Here is a 23008-nt window from a genome sequence, read left to right on the forward strand (position 1 = left end):
GCATCCAGCGGAAAGATCCAGCTGACCTCCAGATGTGTCTGAGGGGCTAGCCAACCCCTTGGGCATGCACTGTGTCCCAGCCACCTTATTTAACCACCCCACTGAGTGACTGACTGCCACCTAGCCAAACATGCCGCCCCTGCCCCAATCCCTCCCTGAAACAGGCCATGCAAATTGATTATTTCCGTCGGGCTGCTTTATATCTTGTTTACCTTGTCATTACAGGGTTTTGGATACCTTGTAAATGCTCAATATGATAACCATTATTACCAATTTCCATACGGAAACAAAACATTGCATACCAAAAAAACATGATGAAAAAAATATGACGTGAGAGACATGGCATGCTATCAACCCTCGGCAATAAAAGTTTTTCTCTATATAGGAAAACTTGGGAAAATGCTAGCGTCTATTCTAAACGTAAACAAATGTATGGTTCTATATAGAAAGTCTAGAATGCATAAACCACAGTATTTTATCTTACACCTTAACTTACAAAAACAAAGGTGGGCTGTAAGAATCAAATCAAAGTGTATTAGCAGATGTTATAGCATCGTCCAGGTTTGGTCGGGGTAGGCCGTCATTGTAAATAAGAATTTGTTCTTAACTGACTTGCCTAGTTAGGTTAAATACCTTTTTTTTTAAATAGCGGGTGCAGTGAAATGCTTGTGTTACTAGCTCCTAACGGTGCAGTAAAATGTCAAACAAGTACACAAATAATCAAATACTAAAAACAAGAAATCAGAGCCCTTAATGATCAACAAGGGGCACTTTTTCAAGATTGCACGCAAAGGAAAGCCAAAACGGTACACCAATAGATGCATTTCAAAGCTAAAAATGTAAAACACCAAGAACCAGCACCAAGAAATCAGCAATTCAATCTATGTACAAAATCCACAGAAAAGCGCAGATGTACGGATGAGTTATACTGGAAGGAGAAAGGAGAGGTAAAATGGGTAAAATTTATCTTACGTTTTCATGGGAATTGTCTCAATGCTACAAAGATAGAAAAAAGAAAAAAAATGTATGAAATGCTCGGCAATAGAAATGCACCAAAAGGTTTTGGGCACTGATCAGATTACGTCGATACACGTCTTTGATCAAGACACTTGGTGACTTGTCTATCGCATTCATTCACTACTGTAAGTGCATGGGAGAGGTGAGGGCTACTGAAGGATGAATAAAACAATATGAATAGTACTTAATACGCAGTTTTTTTTCTTCATAAAGTGCAAAGTGCTTGACAGAGAGAAATGAAAAGTAAGGATGGAAGAAGATGGAAATAGTAGGAATGGTTATCACAAAGTAAAATGCCAAGTCCCAGAAACAGAGGAACTGAAAAGAGAGAGAGAAAGAGTTAAGTTACTGTTGCTTACAACTAGTTACTACTGCAAATGAACTGCAATAGACAGAAGAGGGGAAGGCAGAGATAGGGGAAGGACAGTAAGGCAAGATAGAAAAAGGGCTGGACCAGAGACAGGAAAGAAGCAATGCTATTACCTCATACTGAACTTGTCTGTTGTGGATTGAGTCAAATTGTGTTAATGACCACTTTGTAATCCTGGCACATGAGAACTAATCAGACTCAGACCCAATTTCAGTCTTGTTAATGCATATCATAGGGTCTAATAAGGAAGTGTTCCCCAAGATGACTTTCCAGTCTTAAATCAACATCCACTGTATGGCCTCTTTAACCAAATAGGCACGGGGAAAGCGCTAGGTGGGGTAGACCAATTGTAGGGGTAAATCTGTAAGCAGGATCACCATACATCAAACTAATCACTGGGTTGCACTACAAATTCACAGTAGGGGACGTCCAAACCTCAGCTATAGTTCACTTAAGAGGATGATCAAAGGGTTCTTCCAGATATGTGACCGACCGGCTCGATTCGGTCTTATGTAGCAACATTTGAAATGGTGTTTTTTTACAATGGATAAAATTAGAGACCCAGAGCTAGAAAATGGTATATCATACACTACAATTGAGGAACACTGGGAAAGTAATTCTGCTTTGAAAGTTGATAAACTTGTAACCACACTCTTGAGAAAATGGCCCTTGAATGTTTTGGTACCTACTGGAGAGCTCTTCTTTGTCTACACCCATTCAGCATCCTTCACACCCTCTTAAGCCTTAGCTCCACCCATCTCTTTAAGGATTCAAATGTATGGCAATGTGCTAAACAGAGTGAGTACGACAGTACTGTACTAAACAACCAAAGACATCAAGACTAAAGGCTGGTTTATACTACGTCTAGCGACATGTCTGTAGACAGTTGTTGCAGTGACATCATGAACATTCTATTGTCGTCCGACATCAAACTTGCTGTCGTTATGAAAAAGTATAAACACTAAAACAACAGGCTGCATGACTTCAGCAACCTGGTGGTCCAAAATAGCATAACTGGTGTATGTTTAACACCAATAAACCAACCCGTTTAAAAATGAATTTTGTTTATGTCAATCGAGCAAACCAGGCAACAAAAAGCAACTTTCTAAACAATGTTTTGGTTCGTTTCTAGCTTGTTAGCTAGCTAGCTAATGTTAAGTTAGCTGGCTAACGAGTTAAAATAATGACAATATCATATAGCTGACAACGTCTTCATTTAATTTGTATTCAATACTACAGGAAAATAAACTCACAACAAGATCATTATTTACAAGTTAATGGCGAGCTAATTACAGAAAATAGCTTACGGTTGTGAGTGTGATGAAATAAAAGCAGGCCATTCTACTGGAGAATTTTAGAACTTAGACACTGTCTCGTTGGCCTAACGTCATATCCTAATTTGACTTTGGTACAGGTCATGTTTTCCTTCACATTACCGTCTCTGGTAAACACAAACTAGATCAAATATAATCAAAGTTTACAGGATACAGAAGGTGTAAAAGGTACAGTGAAATGGTTACTTGCATAGTGGAGTCTTATGTTTAGACATTTAGCTAGCTAGCTTAACAGTTAACCTGTTATGGATAGGGGGCAGTATTTTCACGGCCAGATAAAAAACGTACCCAGTTTAATCTGTTTATTACTCCTGCCCAGAAACTAGAATATGCATATAATTGTTTGATTTGGATAGAAAACACCCTAAAGTTTCTAAAACTGTTTGAATGGTGTCTGTGAGTATAACAGAACTCATATGGCAGGCCAAAACCTGAGAAGATTCCAAACAGGAAGTGCCCTCTCTGACCATTTCTTGGCCTTCTTTAGCCTCTTTATTGAAAACAGAGGATCTCTGCTGTAACGTGACAATTTCTAAGGCTCCCATAGGCTCTCAGAAGGCGCCAGAAAGTTGAATGATGACTTTGCAGTCCATGGCTGAAAAACAGTAGCGCATTTGGATAGTGGTCGATCTGAGAACAATGAGACGGGCGTGCGCGTGCACGTGAAGAGTCCATTTTACATTTTCAGTCTTTGAACGAAAACAACGACTCCTGGTCGGAATATTATCGCTATTTTACGAGAAAAATCGCATAAAAATTGATTTTAAACAGCGTTTGACATGCTTCGAAGTACGGTAATGGAATATTTTGAATTTTCTTGTCACGATATGCGCCGGCGCGTCACCCTTCGTTACCCTTCGGATAGTGTCTTGAACGCACAAACAAAACGCCGCTATTTGGATATAACTATGGATTATTTGGAACCAAACCAACATTTGTTGTTGAAGTAGAAGTCCTGGGAGTGCATTCTGACGAAGAACAGCAAAGGTAATCCAATTTTTTTTATCCAATTTGGTGAGTACCAAACTTGGTGGGTGTCAAAATAGCTAGCCTGTGATGGCCGGGCTATCTACTCAGAATATTGCAAAATGTGCTTTCACCGAAAAGCTATTTTAAAATCGGACACCGCGATTGCATAAAGGAGTTATGTATCTATAATTCTTAAAATAATTGTTATGTTTTTTGTGAACGTTTATCGTGAGTAATTTAGTAAATTCACCGGAAGTGTTCGGTGGGAATGCTAGTTCTGAACGTCACATGCTAATGTAAAAAGCTGGTTTTTGATATAAATATGAACTTGATTGAACAAAACATGCATGTATTGTATAACATAATGTCCTAGGAGTGTCATCTGATGAAGATCATCAAAGGTTAGTGCTGCATTTAGCTGTGGTTTTGGTTTTTGTGACATTATATGCTAGCTTGAAAAATGGGTGTCTGATTATTTCTGGCTGGGTACTCTCCTGACATAATCTAATGTTTTGCTTTCGTTGTAAAGCCTTTTGGAAATCGGACTGTGTGGTTAGATAAAGGAGAGTCTTGTCTTTAACCTCTCTGGGCTAGGTGGCACCAAATCGTCCCACCTACGTAACAGCCAGTTGAATCCTGTGGCAAGATTTTCAAATACCTTAGAAATGCTATTACTTCAATTTCTCAAACATATGACTATTTTACAGCTATTTAAAGACAAGACTCTATCAGCTATTTAAAGACAAGTTTTCGGATTTTCGAGGAGTTTGTATTTCGCGCCACGCCCTATCATTGGACATTGGAGCGGTGTTCCGCTAGCGGAATGTCTAGATGTAAGAAGTTAACCATAATCCTAACTTATAACGTTATTACCCTGCATGAATCTGCAGGTAGCTAAAGCTAACCAACTAAGTTTGATGTTCGCTAACTAGACAGGTGTTTTATACAACATCCTTCTGTGTGTTCTCTTTGCAATCAAACGCCAGAATTTCCGGACATTCCACTGATTTCAAAACTCGGTCCTCCAGAATGTGGAGAGCATTAGCAACACTTTTGCAGATCTTCGTGATATCGTTCAAAATAGCCGTGTTAGAAAGGATTACCTACACATACTGAGCAGCTCATGTTATAGACAGACGCTTGCTACATGGCAGACCAATCCAAACTCATTTCTCGGCATGTCCAGCCCAACCATTATCTCAGCCAATCATGGCTAGCTGGAAGGTTCCTTTTTCTGGAAGGTCTTTTTCCGTGGCTAAACAAAATGGGCTCGTAATTCAACAATTGTATTCTTATTTACAGATGCACACACGTTTGTTAATAAGGCAGATGAAAGTTCACATGCTCCAGAAGCCATTTCTGCCCAAAAAACGTATTTTGATTAAAATAATCTGTTTACGTTCAAATGCCTCTCCTGTGAAGTAGTGACACGCGACATACGACTAGTTTCCTGAAACGAGTCACATATGACAAACTGTATGTGATGACATAGTATTTAAAGTAACTGTTCAGTGTTCATAGATTTCTATGAAAGACGACCTATAATTAATTCCAATATGAGTTAAATCGTTTTCCTTTCAAAAAATGGTAATTAAGTATGTTAAATAGCATGTGTGGGCACACACCAACAACAGAATGGTGTGGCCGTATACCGTCATTAAAATACTAATGCGAGTGGACTGCTGATTGGCCAGCTCAGCCAATGAGCCAACATGACATCATGCTCTATGAGGAAATAACAAGCATTTTGTAAGATATAAGATATGTTTAAGATATAAGTTTGAGGTGGGGTTTTTTTTAAGTGTTTTTTTTTAAATTTTATTTTATTTTTTATTACAATTTATGCTTTGGACACAAATACTAGTATAGGACGAGTCAACAACATCTGGGTATGAGTTAACAGAATATGAACTTTTAAAAGTGAGATTTTCACTGGACAGTTTAGGATTAGAGATACTCACTCATCGTAAACATCCTCTGTGTCCATTCTACGGTAGAACTTTGCCAGTTTTACTGACAGGATGATGCTAGGAAGGAGGAATAGGGCACAGCAGCCTAGGCCAAACCAGAATGTGTTCTGAGAGACAGGGAAAACAGAGAGAATGCAGTATCAGTCAAAAGCAGTCCTAGGTTCGGTATACTTTCTCTTGATCATCATTTTTTAAATACATGTATATATATATATTTTTTTTTTACATGATAAATATATTTATGGTTTTATGACAGATAGCCATGGAACATAGCCATGGAACATAATATATCATTTAATATCTCATTACTGGGAAGATTTTCAACACTGGAGCCTGAGGTATGAAGTATAGCAGCATAAACTGGCTACACTTCTCTGCACTGTCGACCGTGTATATTTATCTTTCGTAGAGGACTTTCCATCAAGTTGGACACAAAGTTCTGCACAGTATGTGTACCTGTTTGTGACTGTGTATGTTTTTGCAGAGGGGCCAGCACTGTTTACCCAAATCTAAAGGTGGAAAACACTGAGTCATAAAGTCTACATGAAGCAGAGTATGTGAGCGGAGTGGAGCTGGAGTTTTGACTGGAGCGTGGAGCGGGATCCCCAAAGGCTGGGGCGTCGGCCTTATCGCCTGCTCCATTTTCGCTCCAATAGCATTCCAGTAGCACTGACTTCACGAGCTTAGGGCATGCCCGGCCCAGCATGCATTTGTAGTCTACTTGTGTGCTGCTATCTATAGGACCTTGCTTTAGCTATTGTCATGGAGTTCGCTAACTATTTTCATGAAGAAATGAATAAAACACACAGGTGATAAATCAAGGTGACTTATAAAGATGAGGACCAAGAGCAAGAGAGGGAGCGTGGTGATCCAGTGTCCACAACTAAAGAACAATTGTGGAATCTAAGAAGACGTGTATCCCAAAAGCATGCTACGTGCACACGCTAAAAGAAAGGAATGAGGTGGGTAGTTAACTAAATGTGTCATTGTAGCAAAGTATTTATAAACCAAAAAATCTGATCTCCTAATTGTTTAGTTAATTCTCATTATATTATCTATACAATAGACCAATAAGCCTGGCATAATCACACGTTCAAGGAGCTTTCCGTTTTGACTGGGTTATTTTGCCTAAAAACCTTTAGGCCTACTGTACCCATATAAAAATACAAATAAACATCTCTGCCCAGCCTGGCAAGAATGGCCAAAAGTGTGTTTAGCATCCCCAGGGGCTCTGCAAGTGTGGAGAGGATATTTTTCGCTGCTGGCCGGCTCTCCAGGCACCATCGCCTGAGCCTTAGGCCACAGACTGGCCAAACTCGTGTTTCTAAAAATGGATTCTAACAATGGATTCAAAGGCACTAATAAGTAATTATTTTGTCTAATTTGCATTTAATTATAAGTTAAGTGACAGCCTATATGTGCAATTTATAGACTATAACGATTTAATACAATGACCAACTGTCACGGATCCCTCCGGAACTTTCATTACGCACACCTGTCCCCTATTCCCACTGATTAGTACTTGTATAAGTGTGCCCTTTGTTTTCCATTGGGCTGTCCATTATTGTTACTATGTCCGTTGGTGTGTGTGAGACCTGTGCTGTGTTTTGGGCTTTCGTGCCCTTGTGGATTGCGTAGATTATTATGGGTCTCGTCCCGTGTGTTAATCATTGTGCGCTTGTGTTATTTATTCGAGGTACTCCCCGCTCTTTTGTTTGGGTTTCAACCCTGTTCTGTATACGTGTTTGTTTGGTCTTCGTCCCCGTGCCTTTACACGGCACGCCGTAGATTGGGTACAATAAAAACCCTATTAAGCATTCCTGTGTCTGTCTCCCGAATCGCTTATACCAGCGTGACACCAGCCTAGTGTCACACTTGCAAATGCTTCACAATGTATTTCTTTGTAGGCTATAGCCTTGAAATAATTGAAATAAAATACCCTAAATAATTCCTTTTCATTCCTTCTTGGGCTCCCTGTCTGGCTCCTGACCTATTAAGAGTGTGTATATGCTGTTTAATATGACATGTAGCCTATTTTAAATTATGTTTGCTTCTTACATTCACCTTTTCATGTTTATTCAAATACTTTTCATTAAAATCCATATGGTTTCGTTTCAATACTTCAAAAACAATTGGTAGGTCCAGGTAGTCAAAAAAATAGATAGGTGTTGGTTAAATTGTTTGATTTTAATGAACGGTGCGAATTTGGAGCGGCAGTTTTCTTTCCTGTGAGCACAGGGCAGTTTTTAGCGGAGCGGTAGGAAAGCACATGGAGCACTGGAGCGACGAGTGGGATTTCTAACCACTTAACTCTGCTCACATGATCTGACATGAAGTAATCATAGCCATGACATAACAGCCCGTAACAGCCCCACGGTCCGTTGTACGAGAATGAACACTGTCGGGATTCATTTGGCTCTGCGCCAATCACACTGATAGTCAAAGTGTCACAGCTTTACTCTTGTCACCATGTTAGGTAAGTAGTTCCATTCCTCCATCCCTGCCAGACACACTGTGCTGCTGCTGACCCTTCTCTACTGTATGAACTTTTAGTGTGGAAACCCAGTTGTGTGTAGTTACTGTACAGAGGAAAGACTGGAAGCACTATAGGAGCACTTACAGGCTCTTTCCTGTGTTGCTGCACATTTACATTTACATTTAAGTCATTTAGCAGACGCTCTTATCCAGAGCGACTTACAAAATGGTGCATTCACCTTAAGATATCCAGTGGAACAACCACTTTACAATAGTGCATCTAAATCTTTTAAGGGGGGGGTTTAGAAGGATTACTTTATCCTATCCTAGGTATTCCTTAAAGAGGTGGGGTTTCAGGTGTCTCCGGAAGGTGGTGATTGACTCCGCTGTCCTGGCGTCGTGAGGGAGCTTGTTCCACCATTGGGGTGCCAGAGCAGCGAACAGTTTTGACTGGGCTGAGCGGGAACTGTGCTTCCTCAGAGGTAGGGGGGCCAGCAGGCCAGTGGTGGATGAACGCAGTGCCCTTGTTTGGGTGTAGGGCCTGATCAGAGCCTGAAGGTATGGAGGTGCCGTTCCCTTCACAGCTCCGTAGGCAATCACCATGGTCTTGTAGCGGATGCGAGCTTCAACTGGAAGCCAGTGGAGAGAGCAGAGGAGCGGGGTGACGTGAGAGAACTTGGGAAGGTTGAACACCAGACGGGCTGCGGCGTTCTGGATGAGTTGTAGGGGTTTAATGGCACAGGCAGGGAGCCCAGCCAACAGCGAGTTGCAGTAATCCAGACGGGAGATGACAAGTGCCTGGATTAGGACCTGCGCCGCTTCCTGTGTGAGGCAGGGTCGGACTCTGCGAATGTTGTAGAGCATGAACCTACAGGATCGGGTCACCGCCTTGATGTTAGTGGAGAACGACAGGGTGTTGTCCAGGATCACGCCAAGGTTCTTAGCACTCTGGGAGGAGGACACAAGGGAGTTGTCAACCGTGATGGCGAGATCATGGAACGGGCAGTCCTTCCCCGGGAGGAAGAGCAGCTCCGTCTTGCCGAGGTTCAGCTTGAGCTGGTGATCCGTCATCCACACTGATATGCACCTTTGCTCTGTTGCTCCGGGACACTAGTAAAATTACCCATTGAGCTTTAACAAGCGCTTTGGTCCGTACGGTGTGTCCAGAAACATCCTGTTAGCAGTCCAAGTCAATTAGCTGGCGCTGGAACCTATGTGGGCTCTAAGTGACGGAAGGGAGGAGGGGCTATTTGTTTCATTTCATAGAGATGCTTCCTGCCATTGGGACCGTGTTGGTAACAAGGCCCCATGCGGACTGGACAGAGGGGCAGACGTCGAGATTATGTAAGGCTGGCTTTCATTTCCTTCTAGTCTCTTCGTCTCTCTCTCTCTCTCTCTCATTCTCGACTCTTTGTCTTTGCAGCACTCTGTAGGGTGCCTCACTGTGCACTGCCAGGTCTAACTACCTCTCACTGATTATGTGCTGGATTCCAGGGCCTGACTTGTATGTTCTAAGTCAGGCGAGGTTGGGGGTGACGTGTCTATGTGTGCGATTGGAGGGGGTTGATGGGGTGATCGAAAGAGGGCCTCATTTGTCTGATGGAGCTCTGTTGAGGGTCACGGCACCTCCCTTACCTCCCAAACCCCCAAACTCCCTACCCCCACCCATCTCCACTACAGACCCTTCACCTTACACACACATAGACCCTGTATCTCGCCTGAGCCTTCATTATATCATGCCATTAGCGTCCGCTAAAACCTGGGGCCCTCAGAAAGAACCCGCCTTGTCTTCTGGGCCTGGCTGGCTAGGGGGTTTTGGAGGAGAACACTGAGGGAGCTGTGTGGACCCATGCCAGTAGAATGTACAGTGTGTGCCCCCACACATCACATATTTTAGCAGAGCGCAGCACATGACTGTGTGAAACATGGCTGTAAACTCTCCTGTAAACTCTCCTTCCAGACTCACATTAAGCATCTCCAATCCAAAATCAAATCTAGAATCGGCTTCCTATATCGCAACAAAGCATCCTTCACTCATGCTGCCAAACATACCCTCGTAAAACTGACCGTCCTACCGATCCTCTACTTCGGCGATGTCATCTATAAAATAGCCCCCAACACTCTACTCAACAAATTGGATGCAGTCTATCACAGTGCCATCCGTTTTGTCACCAAAGCCCCATACACTACCCACCACTGCGACCTGTACGCTCTCGTTGGTTGGCCCTCGCTTCATACTCGTCGTCAAACCCACTGGCTACAGGTTATCTACAAGTCTCTGCTAGGTAAAGCCCCGCCTTATCTCAGCTCACTGGTCACCATAGCAGCACCCACTCGTAGCACTCACTCCAGCAGGTATATCTCACTGCTGGAGTGCGTTCCAATTCCTGCTTTGATCGCCTTTCCTTCCAGTTCTCTGCTGCCAATGACTGGAACGAACTGCAAAAATCACTGAAGCTGGAGACTCATATCTCCCTCGCTAGCTTTAAGCACCAGCTGTCAGAGCAGCTCACAGATCACTGCACCTGTACATAGCCCATCTGTAAACAGCCCATCTATCTACCTACCTCATCCCCATACTGTATTTATTTATTTATCTTGCTCCTTTGCACCCCAATATCTGTACTTGCACATTCATCTTCTGCACATCTACCATTCCAGTGTTTAATTGCTATATTGTAATTACTTCGCCACCATGGCCTATTTATTGCCTTAACTCCCTTATCTTACCTCATTTGCACTCACTGTATATAGACTTTTTTTCTTTTTTTTGTACTGTATTATTGACTGTATGTTTTGTTTATTCCATGTGTAACTCTGTGTTGTTGTATGTGTCGAACTGCTTTGCTTTATCTTGGCCAGGTCGCAGTTGCAAATGAGAACTTGTTCTCAACTAGCCTACCTGGTTAAATAAAGGTGAAATATATATATTTTTAAATAAAACATACTGTACTGGTACAATGACATGTGAACCCTCTCAAGAGACTAACCTCCAACCCCCTCACCCCTTTCAAGTTAGGCCCTGCATGCCTTCCTGTCTGCACCCCAACGGCCCAACAGACGTTTCAGGCATGCATGTTTTAAAAGGATCCCTTATATTGCGTTTTTAGTTACCAATGAGTCAACCAAGAAGCTGCAGGCTACAATCTCCACTGTGTCCACGATGTTGCTGAAGGGTTTGCAGGCCGCTACCTCCATGGTCAGCTGGGTAAACCATGCAAACAAAGAGCATATGTTACAGTTAAACCATCGGCAAACAATTATGAAAGTTGTCGGTTGGAATTTATGGAAAATGAAGGGACGTTATAGCTTTACACTTGAACAATTCACGATTGATGACTAAGTTGATTGAAAACAAGTCAGCAGCACTGTCACTTTTGGCACAATTCAATTAAGTTGTGAGAAGCATTCTGTTCAAACAGTAAGACTGTAATTTATGACAAGAGATGCAATATTTCTGCTATATCTAATTTCCTTCTTATGCTACAGGGGGGAAAACCAAGGCATTAACAAACTGTTGGGACACAAATACTTACAGAAGTCCTGACCCACTCTATGTATTGCCTGAAATAACCAACAATGGTTTGCTTGTACTTTTCCGTTTCCTAATGGAGAGAGGAATAATATGTTAGCTGAGTTTTATTGTAGCATTGAAATGTAAACAATTACTGGGAAGCCATAGTAATCACCTGGTTGACGACATGTGTTGCATTCTGGGAGATGAGATACTGCGCCGCTTCGATGGTCGCCAGTACATCGGCGACTTTGTTCTGGAAAGAACAGAGCAAAAATAATGCTCAAGAAGCTTTCATAAGAGTCTATGGTGCTGCTACGGAGTCTTTGTTAAGTGTTTATGGATGTACTACGAATGCTTGATGTTGATTGAGTCAGCGTGAACTGTTGGGGCACATGATTCGTAGGAGGCCCACTTACCGGCAGGTCTGAGGCCGTCCTCTCCAGGAGTCTGATGCTCTGGTTCAGCATACTCTTTAAAGGGGAAATGCACAACACATGTTAACACCCCAGAGATTTAAAAGGTCAGGGTTTAGAGACATGAGGTCATTAATAACCCCTAAAACACACACCACTGAAACACAGGGGGGTGAGACAGGCACAAGCATCACCATGATGCTTGACGATACGGTTCTGCTGTTACAACACATATGGGCGGGAAAGAAGAGCAGCATGCTTCCCACTGGTAGGATACTCCAACAACACAACAACAACGCCATTTCATGTGGATTTTGGTCATGAGAAATGTGCTGCAAAATATGTCAAAACCCCAATTAAAGTGCTTTCGCATGAATTCGTAATACATTTTTTTCAATACTATTTGAACACGTGAAGACCGCTCGTGATGATTAATACTGTATGTGGAACACGTAAAAAGTGACAAACTCCATGCTGGTCCCAGTATACAGTACGTACATGGTCATTAGTCAGCACACGCACCAGAATATTGAAGAATAATTACAGGATTAACAATTACAGACAGACTAATCTACATATTATGAATGATTTATTTTTTACAAGGCATGTAACGGACCCAATCATGCTCATGCAAAATCAATCATGACATTCAGGTCTGAATCAGCATGCTGTACTAAATATCCTGACCTGAAAGAGAATGAAAGTGCATGGTATTGGTCAGGGCATGCCAGGGAAAGCCCCTTGGATTCGACGTACAAGAGACATGGACAACTCACACTAGTGGTGGGCACCAATATCAATTATATGATATGATATCAATAATTTGATATGGATATGAGCAAGGCATGTCATCACCCTCAACATTACAAGACGAACACAGGTCCATTGTGGAGACACATGCTTACCCTCGCTCTAACATATTTCTTGGTAGCCATTAGTTGAAGTAAAAAGAGTTAAAGGGGAAATATTCAAATAAAAAGATAAGACAGACCTCTAAAACTCAGCCTTTCTTGGTAACAAGATTACAGTTCGTGGAATTACTTTGAAGTACACTGACTATTAATGGGTATATTATTATATTCTGGGAAAAGCACATTATATGTGGCCTACAGTGATGTCATGTAAGTATATGTTGTTGGGTCCTTTTAACATATGCCTTTTAAAGAGTAAAATACTTGTGTGAGGTGTAGCAAAATATATGATTGATTTGCCCATGTGAATGTAACAATATCCTAGCTGTGAGTGTCTTTCAGGGTTCTAATGTCCTGACTGCACAACCATTGATACCTGGGTCAAATACATATATCAGATGTGCTGCACTTGGTTTGGTTTGCCCGGTACAATGCAACCAATGGAATAGTCCCAAAAGAGCAAACCATTTTATACGTACTCCCAAAAGCGTACAAATAAATCAAGCGCACCGCATACATTTTCAACTATTTGAAATTATCTGGCCATGTGTTTGACCCGGGTCTGATTCTTGTAGGTCAATAATACCTATATGTCTCTCTAGCTCTATAGTCTACAGAATTTGAGTGATACAGTCAATACAGACCCATAGAATATCCCTTTTTGGTTCCAGGTAGAAACCTTTGTGGAAAGGATTCTACATGGAACCCAAAAGAGTTCTACCTGAAACCAAAAAGGGTTCTTCAAAGGGTTCACCTATGAGGACATCCGAAGAAACCTATTAGATTCTAGATATAGCACCTTTTTTTCTAAAAGGGTAGATAGAGCACAACTACGGGCCATGGCCATTTCTGCCAGTCTAGTGAAGCCGAGCACTGATGGGCCCAGACATGGATGTTAATCTAAAAAAGAATGATTGAAGATAGATTGTTGATTACCATGGCCTGCTCCATAGGGATGACCTGCTGACTGTGGATCTGCCGGAGACTGTTGGTGTGGCCCTTTAGAGAGGTCTGGAGGGGCCCCTTGGGCTGTGGACACACACAGACAGAGGTTCAGAGTAGACAAACATAAACACATAGAAAGAAGTAATAATAATAGTATCCAAAAGGTCACCATTGTTCAGCACCCCTGGACAATGTGCCTTGCTCAAGGGCATAGCAACAGATTTTTCACCTTGTTGGCTCCAGGATTCGAACCAGTGACTTTTCGGATACTGTCCCAATGCTCTAACCTCGAGACTACCACACACACAGTACCAGTAAAAAGGTTGGACACACCTACTCATTCAAGGGTTTTTCTTTATTTTTATTAGACATAAAAACGATGAAATAACACACATGGAATCATGTAGTAACCAAAAAATGTAAAAAAAATCTAAATATATTTTATATTTGAGATTCTTCAAAGTAGCCACCCCTTGTCTTGATGACATCTTTGCACACTCTTGGCATTCTCACATCTCAACATCAACTGTTCAGAGGAGACTGCGTGAATCAGGCCTTCATGGTCGAATTGCTGCAAATAAACCACTACTAAAGGACACCAATAATAAGAAGAGACTTGTTTGGGCCAAGAAACACGAGCAATGGACATTAGACCGGTGGAAATCAGTCCTTTGGTCTGATGAGTCCAAATAGTTTAAATTTTTTATTTAATATTTAAAACATACAACATACTTGCAGTGAAGCCTCTCAACAACTACACCACACTAGTCATCTAACAGACTCCCATCCAGAGCGACACACAGAAGCAACTAGGGTCAACGCCCTGCTCAAGGGCACATCGACAGATCTCCCACCAGGTCAAAAACAGGGACCCGAACCAGCGATCCACAAGCCACAGGTCCAAGCTTCCAACCACCAGGCCACCATCCCTCCAAGATCCCCCCCACAGTTCCCCAAGAGCTGCCCCTCAACCATCCGAAACACCCACAGAGAAGAAATAATAATAATCCCGCTCCAGACACCCCCTCCATGCACCGAAACCAACAAAATGAACAAAATAAAAAAATATAAAGACAAAGGAAAACAGAAAACAACAATGCAAAAAACAAAAGACATGAAGGACAACAAAACTCATAACAGCAAGGCCAACTGAATATGATTGACTGCATGTATGGCACTATTTACGTATGTGTCCGTGTATGTGCACATGTGTGCAATTGAATGAGAGTGTGTGTATATGCATGTATACAAACACTTGCACGGCATCAACCTCAGGCAAACCAGCATTAACTGTAACAACACTGCCCCTCAGTGTCATTCAAAGTTTTATTTTGACTTCATTTTTTAAAAACTTTGATCTGTTATTCTATCCCCCGCCCAGCAACTCCACTCCCACTTGTCTCCAATTCCACATCCCAACCCTCAGTTTCCCTCAGCCCATCCCATCCCAACTACCTCAACCCTCTTCGGATTTCTAAGCACCACATATCTTTCAACTGTGCTGTGATGATCAACATACAATTTGTATCTATCTAATCGAATAGAATCCACATATTCCAAGTTGAAGATAAATACTTTTACTAAGAGTATTAGTATATTAGTAATTGACTGACCCGGTCTCTCCAGATCTCCCAACAGTACTATTTCAAGGGTGAATTTTAGACCAATGTTATGCATTTTCATCTAATCCTGAACCTGAGACCAGAAACAGGCTACCTGAGGGCAATACCAAAATAAATGGTCTATTGATTCTGTATCATCACAACAAAATCTGCAGAGCTTCGATGATTGTATGCCCCAAATATTCAACATTTTCCCGAGTCCGTACGGACTCGGGAGAGGCAAAGGTCGAGAGCCGTGCGTCCTCCAAAACACAACCCAACAAAGCCGCACTGCTTCTTGACACAATGCCCACCTAACCCAGAAGCTAGCTGCACCAATGTGTCGGAGGAAACACTACACCTGGCGGGCGTGTCAGTGTGCACTGCGCCTGGCCCGCCACAGGAGTCGCTAGTGTGCGATGGGACAAGGAAATCCCTTCCAGCCAAACCCTCCCCTAACCCGGATGACACTGGGCCAATTGTGTGCCGCCCTGTGGGTCTCCCGGTCGCCTCCGGCTGCGACAGAGCCTGGACTCTAACCCAGAATCTCTAGTGGCACAGCTAGCAACTGCGATGCAGTGCCTTAGACCACTGCGCCACCTGGGAGGCCCTGAAGTCTTGAATCTTGCATCATTTTATCTATCAACTCATACACCCTGTACCATGGAATCGGTTCATCAAAAATCTCTTCCCAACTATTTTGCAATCTGTATGGCACCGCTGTCAACATCCTGATCCTCAAATGAAACTGGTATACTTTCCTATTGATGCTATTTTTATTCCCCCACCAGTTTTGATCCTTTATATTAGGCAGACAGACCAGTTCCCTACCTCCTCCCGCTGCGACCCGCCTCCTCCATTTTTGGGGTAATGCTGTAATCAATTGGTTGTAATCTTGGATTGAGCAGACCTTCCCATACAATTCTGATAACTCCATGAAAGACATAACTCTACCATTCTAATTTACAATATAATTTAAAAACAAAATACCCTTTTCCAACATCTTTCCAATAAATACAGGTGTTTTATCAACCAGCACATTTGAGTTCAGCCATAATATTTGTTCTATCTTTTCAGGGGGATGAAATTGAAATTGTAGCCAGCTCTGCAATGCTTGTTTGAAAAAGAGAGATACTTTGAAAATAGTATCATTTTCAATTAATTGAAAATGAGACATGGCAATCTGCACAAAAGCAAAAAGGCAATTTTTAAACAACAGATGAGCTTTTCTTAGTAATTTACTTGAGAACCATTTAGGGTTCAAGTAAAAGTTTTGAATAAGTGAAGCTTTTAGAGATATTTGAGATATGACTAAGGAGTTAATCAGGGCAATTTTTCCATAAATAGACAGGTATTTACCTCTCCGTGGTTGCACCATCAGCCCATTTTACAGCTAAACTACAGGGAAATGTAAAAGTTGTATTTTTTTTAAAGATCCAATACGCAATATTGTACACATAAATAGGTTTTAGTCCAGAGTCCAGAAAAGTTATCTAGATCTTCAATGAGACATTGCAGGGATCTAGCTTGCGGACTTAATATAAAACTTGAGTCATCGGCGTACATTGACACCTTTGTTTTTAAGCTTAAACCTTGGATTTTTAATCCACTAATGTTGTTATTTGATCTGATTTTAATAGCTAGCATTTCGATGGCCATAACGAATAGATATGGTGACATCGGACACCCTTGTTTAACTCCTCTTGATAATTCAAAACTCTCTGAGAAGTAGCTGCTATGTACTATTTTACACTGGGGTTGCTATACATTACTTTTACCCATTTTATAAGATAGTCTCCGAAATTGAAAAAAATCCAGACATTTATGGATAAAATACAACCTTACTTAATCAAAGGCCTTTTAAAAATCCGCTATAAATACCAGGCCTGGGTTCTTAAATGTTTCATGATCCATTATTTCTAGTAGTATATTATCTCCAATGTATCTTCCATGTAAAAAACCTGTCTGATCAGGATGATCGTATTAGTTCATGTATTTCCCTTGTTAGTCCTGGTTCTTTAGCCAGAAACTGCTTTTTTATTATTGATGAATATTGAATTGAATGACCTCTGAAGAAACATTTAAAGATATCCCAAACAATAAGGGGATTTGCTGAACGTATTATGACTCCAAATTTGAGATTTTTGGCTCCAACCGCCGAGACTTTGTGAGACGCAGAGTAGGTGAACGGATGATCTCAATATGTGTGGTTCCCACCGTGAAGCATGGAGGAAGTGGGGGTGCTTTGCTGGTGACACTGTCAGTGATTTATTTAGAATTCAAGGCACACTTAACCAGCATGGCTACCACAGCATTCTGCAGTGATACGCCATCCCATCTGGTTTGCGCTTAGTGGGACTTAATTTGTTTTTTAACAGGACAATGGCCCAACACACCTCCAGGCTGTGTAAGGGTTATTTGACCAAGAAGGAGAGTGATGGAGTGCTGCATCAGATTACCTGGCCTCCACAATCACCCGACCTCAACCCAATTGAGATGGTTTGGGATGAGTTTGACTGCAGAGTGAAGGAAAAGCAGCCAACAAGTGCTCAGCATATGTGGGAACTCCTTCTGTTGGAAAAGCAATCCAGGTGAAGCTGGTTGAGAGAATGCCAAGAGTGTGCAAAGTTGTCATCAAGGGAAAGGGTGGCTACTTTGAAGAATCTAAAATCAAAAATATATTTTGATTTGTTTAACACTTTTTTGGTTACTACATGATTCCATGTGTGTTATTTCAGTTTTGATGTCTAATAAAAATAAAGAAAAACCCTTGAATGAGTAGGTGTGTCCAAACCTTTGACTGGTACTGTATATAAACACACGGGTTCCGATGAACAAACACATACGCACACATACACGCGCTCACACACAGATGTTGTCATTCAAATACCCTGTTGTAAACATTCATGTACATATAGATTTATAAATATTTAGAGCAATATGCAATCTGTGCAAAACTCTACAATGCACAGACCTACACAGACCCACTTAGTATAAGAGACTGCCTTAATCAATGAATGTAATGCGGCATAAAAACGACATATGAACCCACAGAATTACATACAGAATCAAGTAATGTATAGGAGCTCTATGGGTGAACCATTCTCAGTGTCCAGCGAGTGTGTGTTTTCTATGCCAACAGGAAAAATGAGTACCAGAATAGATGGGCACCAAATGAATACTAGGGGGCACAGGCATAAGCACATATCCCCCCACAGAACACCACTTTAAACTAGCTCCATTGCCCCCGAGCACAAGGCTGGCGTAGGAGGACCCAGAGTTGGACTCAGCAACATTTTGGGCCATGAATGGGGAGCTTGTGTGAGCCTCCATCCCCGCCAAAGGCAAGGCAGAACATTAAAAAGTGCTTCCACAGACTGCTTCAGTGTGTGTGTGTTTGTCGACAGCAAACCGCCGCGAGGCTGTGCAGTTGATAAAGACACATGGAGCTTTCACAGTTTTAGATCTGAACTTCCGTTCCATTTGATCCCTGTCTTGGATCGTGGTGTAAATCAAATGAAGTGCCTTGCAACTGGTACACTGAGAAAACATTGTGTGGATGGTTGGAGCCGTGTTGATTTTGGGCGGTTTGTTGTATGTTCCTCTCACCATAAGGTCTGTCTGTGCCTCGAGCTCATTGGCGTACGACAGTAAGTCCACCTGAGTCACCCCTTTGTTAACCTGCAAATGAACAGAAATAGGATTATAATGCATTATGATGCTGTTATTATGCATAATAACACTTGCCATAAATATGTATGACACCCCTTATAATGTATTCTCATCTTACAATTGCATAACAGCCATATAGAGTCTGTTGTGCAACATAGAGATGCATAACATGTTACAAGCCTTATAATAACACACAATAAAGGCTCATACACGCTTATAACAAGTCATAAAGCATTATAGCTGTCGGTATTAAGTAAAGAGTTACACATGCTGCAGTAAGAGGCCATAAGACGACCGTGTTCCTTGGTAACTTAATGTTCTCCTGAATTCAACAGATTATTCAACAGATTCTGATAGAGAAGACATATACTGAACAAAAATAGAAACGCAAAGTGTTGGTCCCATGTTTCATAAAAGGCCACTTTTAATGTGCAGTTTTGTCACGCAACACAATGCCACAGATGTCTCAAGTTGAGGGAGCGTGCAATTGGCATGCTGACTGCAGGAATGTCCACCAGAGCTGCTGCCAGGGAATTTAATGTTTATTCCTTTACCATAAGCCGCCTCCAACATAATTTTAGAGAATTTGGCAGTACGTCCAACCGGCTTCACAACCACAGAACACATGTATGGTGTCGTGTGGGCGAGCGGTTTGCTGATGCAACGTTGTAAACAGAGTGCTCCAATGGTGGCGGTGAGGTTATGTTATGGGCAGGCATAAGCTACAGACAACGAACACAATGCATTTTATCGATGGCAATTTTAATGCACAGAGATACCGTGATGAGATCCTGAGGCCCATTGTCGTGCCATTCATCTGCCACCATCACCTCATGTTTCAGCATGATAATGCACGGCCCCATGTCACAAGGATCTGTACACAATTTCTAGAAGCTGAAAATGTCCCAGTTCCTCCATGGTCTACATACTCACTAGTCATGTCACCCATCGAGCATGTTTGGGATGCACTGGATCGACGTGTACGACTGCGTGTTCCAGTTCCCGCCAATATCCAGCAACTTTGCACAGCCATTGAAGAGGAGTGGGACAACATTCCACAATCAACAGCCTGATCAACTCTATGCAAAGGAGATGTGTCGCGTTGCACGAGGTAAATGGTGGTCACACCAGATACTGACTGGTTTTCTGATCCACACCCTTACCTTTTTTTAAGGTATCTGTGACTAACATATGCACATCTGTATTCCCAGTCAAGTGAAATTCATAGATGAGGGCCTAATGAATTTATTTCAATCAACTGATTTCCTTACATGAACTGTAACTCAGTAAAATCGTTGAAAATGTTGCATGTTGCGTTTATATTTTTGTTCGGTATAAATAGTCTGAGAAATAGGGGTGGAAAACTGCCAAGTCTATAGCTCACTGTGATTTTGGCAAGAGTAGCTATAAACTATTCAATCTCTAGAGATACATCAGTATTTCCACAATATTAATTTAGCAGTGGAGCACAGCCGCTGTTAAATCGTTGCCTTCACCGCAAAATAAATACAAACACGATTACCTAGCTTGTAATTCTGGAAATGTAGCCAACTCTATTAACAGATGTAAAGCTGTATGCCCAAGCAAGACCACAGGAAGACCCCAGCTGCCGTCCGCTCCCTGGTAAAAGATCCCACATCTGTATGTGCATATGTAGTGTCTTGGCCCTCATTCATTACTGTACAGCCAAAAAGGGATGTCTGTAGTATGTTACATGAAGTCAATGGAGCAGTTATACATTATAACCACAGAGGCAGATTGTAAACGAGTACATCAGACTTTTTAACTATCTTGCTGGTGTTCCTCGCAATTCATCATACTCTTTTGCATTTGTGTTATTTAAACCTGTTAGATATCACCATATCAAAGTCAGGGGCGTATTACAGAACAAAATCCTGTCATTCTTATCTTATCTCAAAAGTGAAAGATGGGATAAATCCTGGTTTTCCATTACAGAAGCTAAATCCATTCTGTTATCCCGTCATAAATGTACATCCTAAAATGAGATAAGGCATGATTTGACAGTTAAATTATGATGTTTCTGTAATACCTACCGTGGCTACTATTTTATAAATTCTTCTTGCATTCAGGAACTTAAGTTTTCTTGCCAAGATAAGTCACTACTGTAGGATGCTTTTAAGCAGATTAGCATCTGAAATGATAACTATCTTTAGGTTGAGTTGTGTTTTGTACGAGTACGCTAGTGTGCCTCTTGAAGGTACAGTGCCCTCGAAAAGTATTCAGACCGCTTGACTTTTTCCACATTTTGTTAAGTTACAGCCTTATCCTAAAAGGGATTAAATACCAAAAAATCCTCAGCAATCTACCCCATAATGACGAAGCGAAAACAGGTTTTTAGAAATACTTATTTACATAAGTATTCAGACCCTTTGCTATGAGACCTGAAAATGAGTTCATGTCCATCTGTTTCCATTGATCATCCTTGAGATGTTTCTACAACTTGATTGGAGTCCACCTGTGGTAAATTCAGTTGATTGAACATGATTTAGAGGCACACACCTGTTTATATAAGGTCCCACATTTGACAGTGCATGTCAGAGCAGAGGCCTCCATTCTTAAATGGAAGAAGTTTGGAACCACCAAGACTCTTCCTAGAGCTGGCCGCCCGGCCAAACTGAGCAAATGGGGGAGAAGAGCCTTGGTCGGGGAGGTGACCAAGAACCTGATGGTCATTCTGACAGAGCTCTAGAGTTCCTCTGTGGAGACGGGAGAATGTTCCAGAAGGACAACCATCTCTGCAGCACTCCACCAATCAGGCCTTTATGGTAGAGTGGCCAAACAGAAGCCACTCCTCAGTAAAAGACACATGACAGCCCACTTGGAGTTTGCCAAAAGGCACATAAAGACTCTCAGATCATGAGAAACAAGATTCTCTGGTCTGATGAAACAAAGATTGAACTCTTTGGCCTCAATGTCTACGGTGAAGCATGGTGATGGTAGCATCATGCTGTAGGGATGTTTTTCAGCAGCAGGGACTGGGAGACTAGTCAGGATTGAGGCAAAGATGAAGGGAGAAAAGTACAGAGAGATCCTTGATGAAAACCTGCTCCAGAGCACTCAGGACCTCAGACTGGGTCGAAGATTCACCTTCCAACAGGACAACGACCCTAAGCACACAGCCAAGACAACACAGGAGTGGCTTCGGGACAGGTCTCTGAATGTCCTTGACTGGCCCAGCCAGAGCCCGGACTTGAACCCGATCGAACATCTCTGGAAAGACCTGAAAATAGCTGTGCAGTAACGCTCCCCATCCAACCTGACAGAGCTTGAGAGGATCTGCAGAGTGTGCCAAGCTTGTAGCGTCATACCCAAGAAGACTCGAGGCTGTAATCGCTGCCAAAGGTACTTCAACAAAGTACTGAGTAAAGGGTCTGAATACTTATGTAAATGGTATATTTCAATTTTTTAGGAGAGGAAGCCAAAGTAGACTATTATTTATTTATCCTTATTTTCCCATGTAAGTTGACTGAGAACATAATATACTTTACAGCAACGACCTGGGGAAGAGTAACAGGGGGAGGAGAGGGGTGAGCCAATTAGAAACTGGGGATGATTAGGTGGCCATGATGGTATGAGGGCCAGATTGGGAATTTAGTCAGGACACGATAAGTGCCATGGGATCTTTAGTGACCACAGAGAGTCAGGACACCCATTTAATGTCCCATCCCGAAAGACGGCACCTTACGCAGGGCAATGTCCCCTTCACTGCCCTGGGGCATTGGGATGTCCTTAGACCAGAGGGAAGAGTGCCCCCTCCCTGGCCCTCCAACACCACAACACCACTCACCATTAA

General features: G+C 42.0%; 1 protein-coding gene across 18 annotated transcripts in view; it reads right to left on the reverse strand.

The window, feature by feature from the left end:
• Nucleotides 1-23008, reverse strand: part of prom1a (prominin 1a) — a 123295-nt gene that overhangs the window by 3309 nt on the left and 96978 nt on the right. For 7 of the 18 annotated variants that reach the window (XM_045723851.1, XM_045723850.1, XM_014211850.2 and 4 more), the window contains 9 exons: nucleotides 19132-19203; nucleotides 13913-14005; nucleotides 12971-12988; nucleotides 12069-12122; nucleotides 11825-11905; nucleotides 11672-11740; nucleotides 11250-11339; nucleotides 5652-5767; nucleotides 973-996 (listed from right to left, as the gene is read on the reverse strand). In XM_045723851.1, the coding sequence (XP_045579807.1) occupies nucleotides 973-996; nucleotides 5652-5767; nucleotides 11250-11339; nucleotides 11672-11740; nucleotides 11825-11905; nucleotides 12069-12122; nucleotides 12971-12988; nucleotides 13913-14005; nucleotides 19132-19203 (617 nt within the window). The other 11 variants (XM_045723852.1, XM_014211852.2, XM_014211861.2 and 8 more) reach the window with 5 other exon arrangements.

Source organism: Salmo salar, chromosome ssa09 (assembly GCF_905237065.1).
Source record: "Salmo salar chromosome ssa09, Ssal_v3.1, whole genome shotgun sequence".
In the NCBI taxonomy this organism is placed as follows: domain Eukaryota; kingdom Metazoa; phylum Chordata; class Actinopteri; order Salmoniformes; family Salmonidae; genus Salmo; species Salmo salar.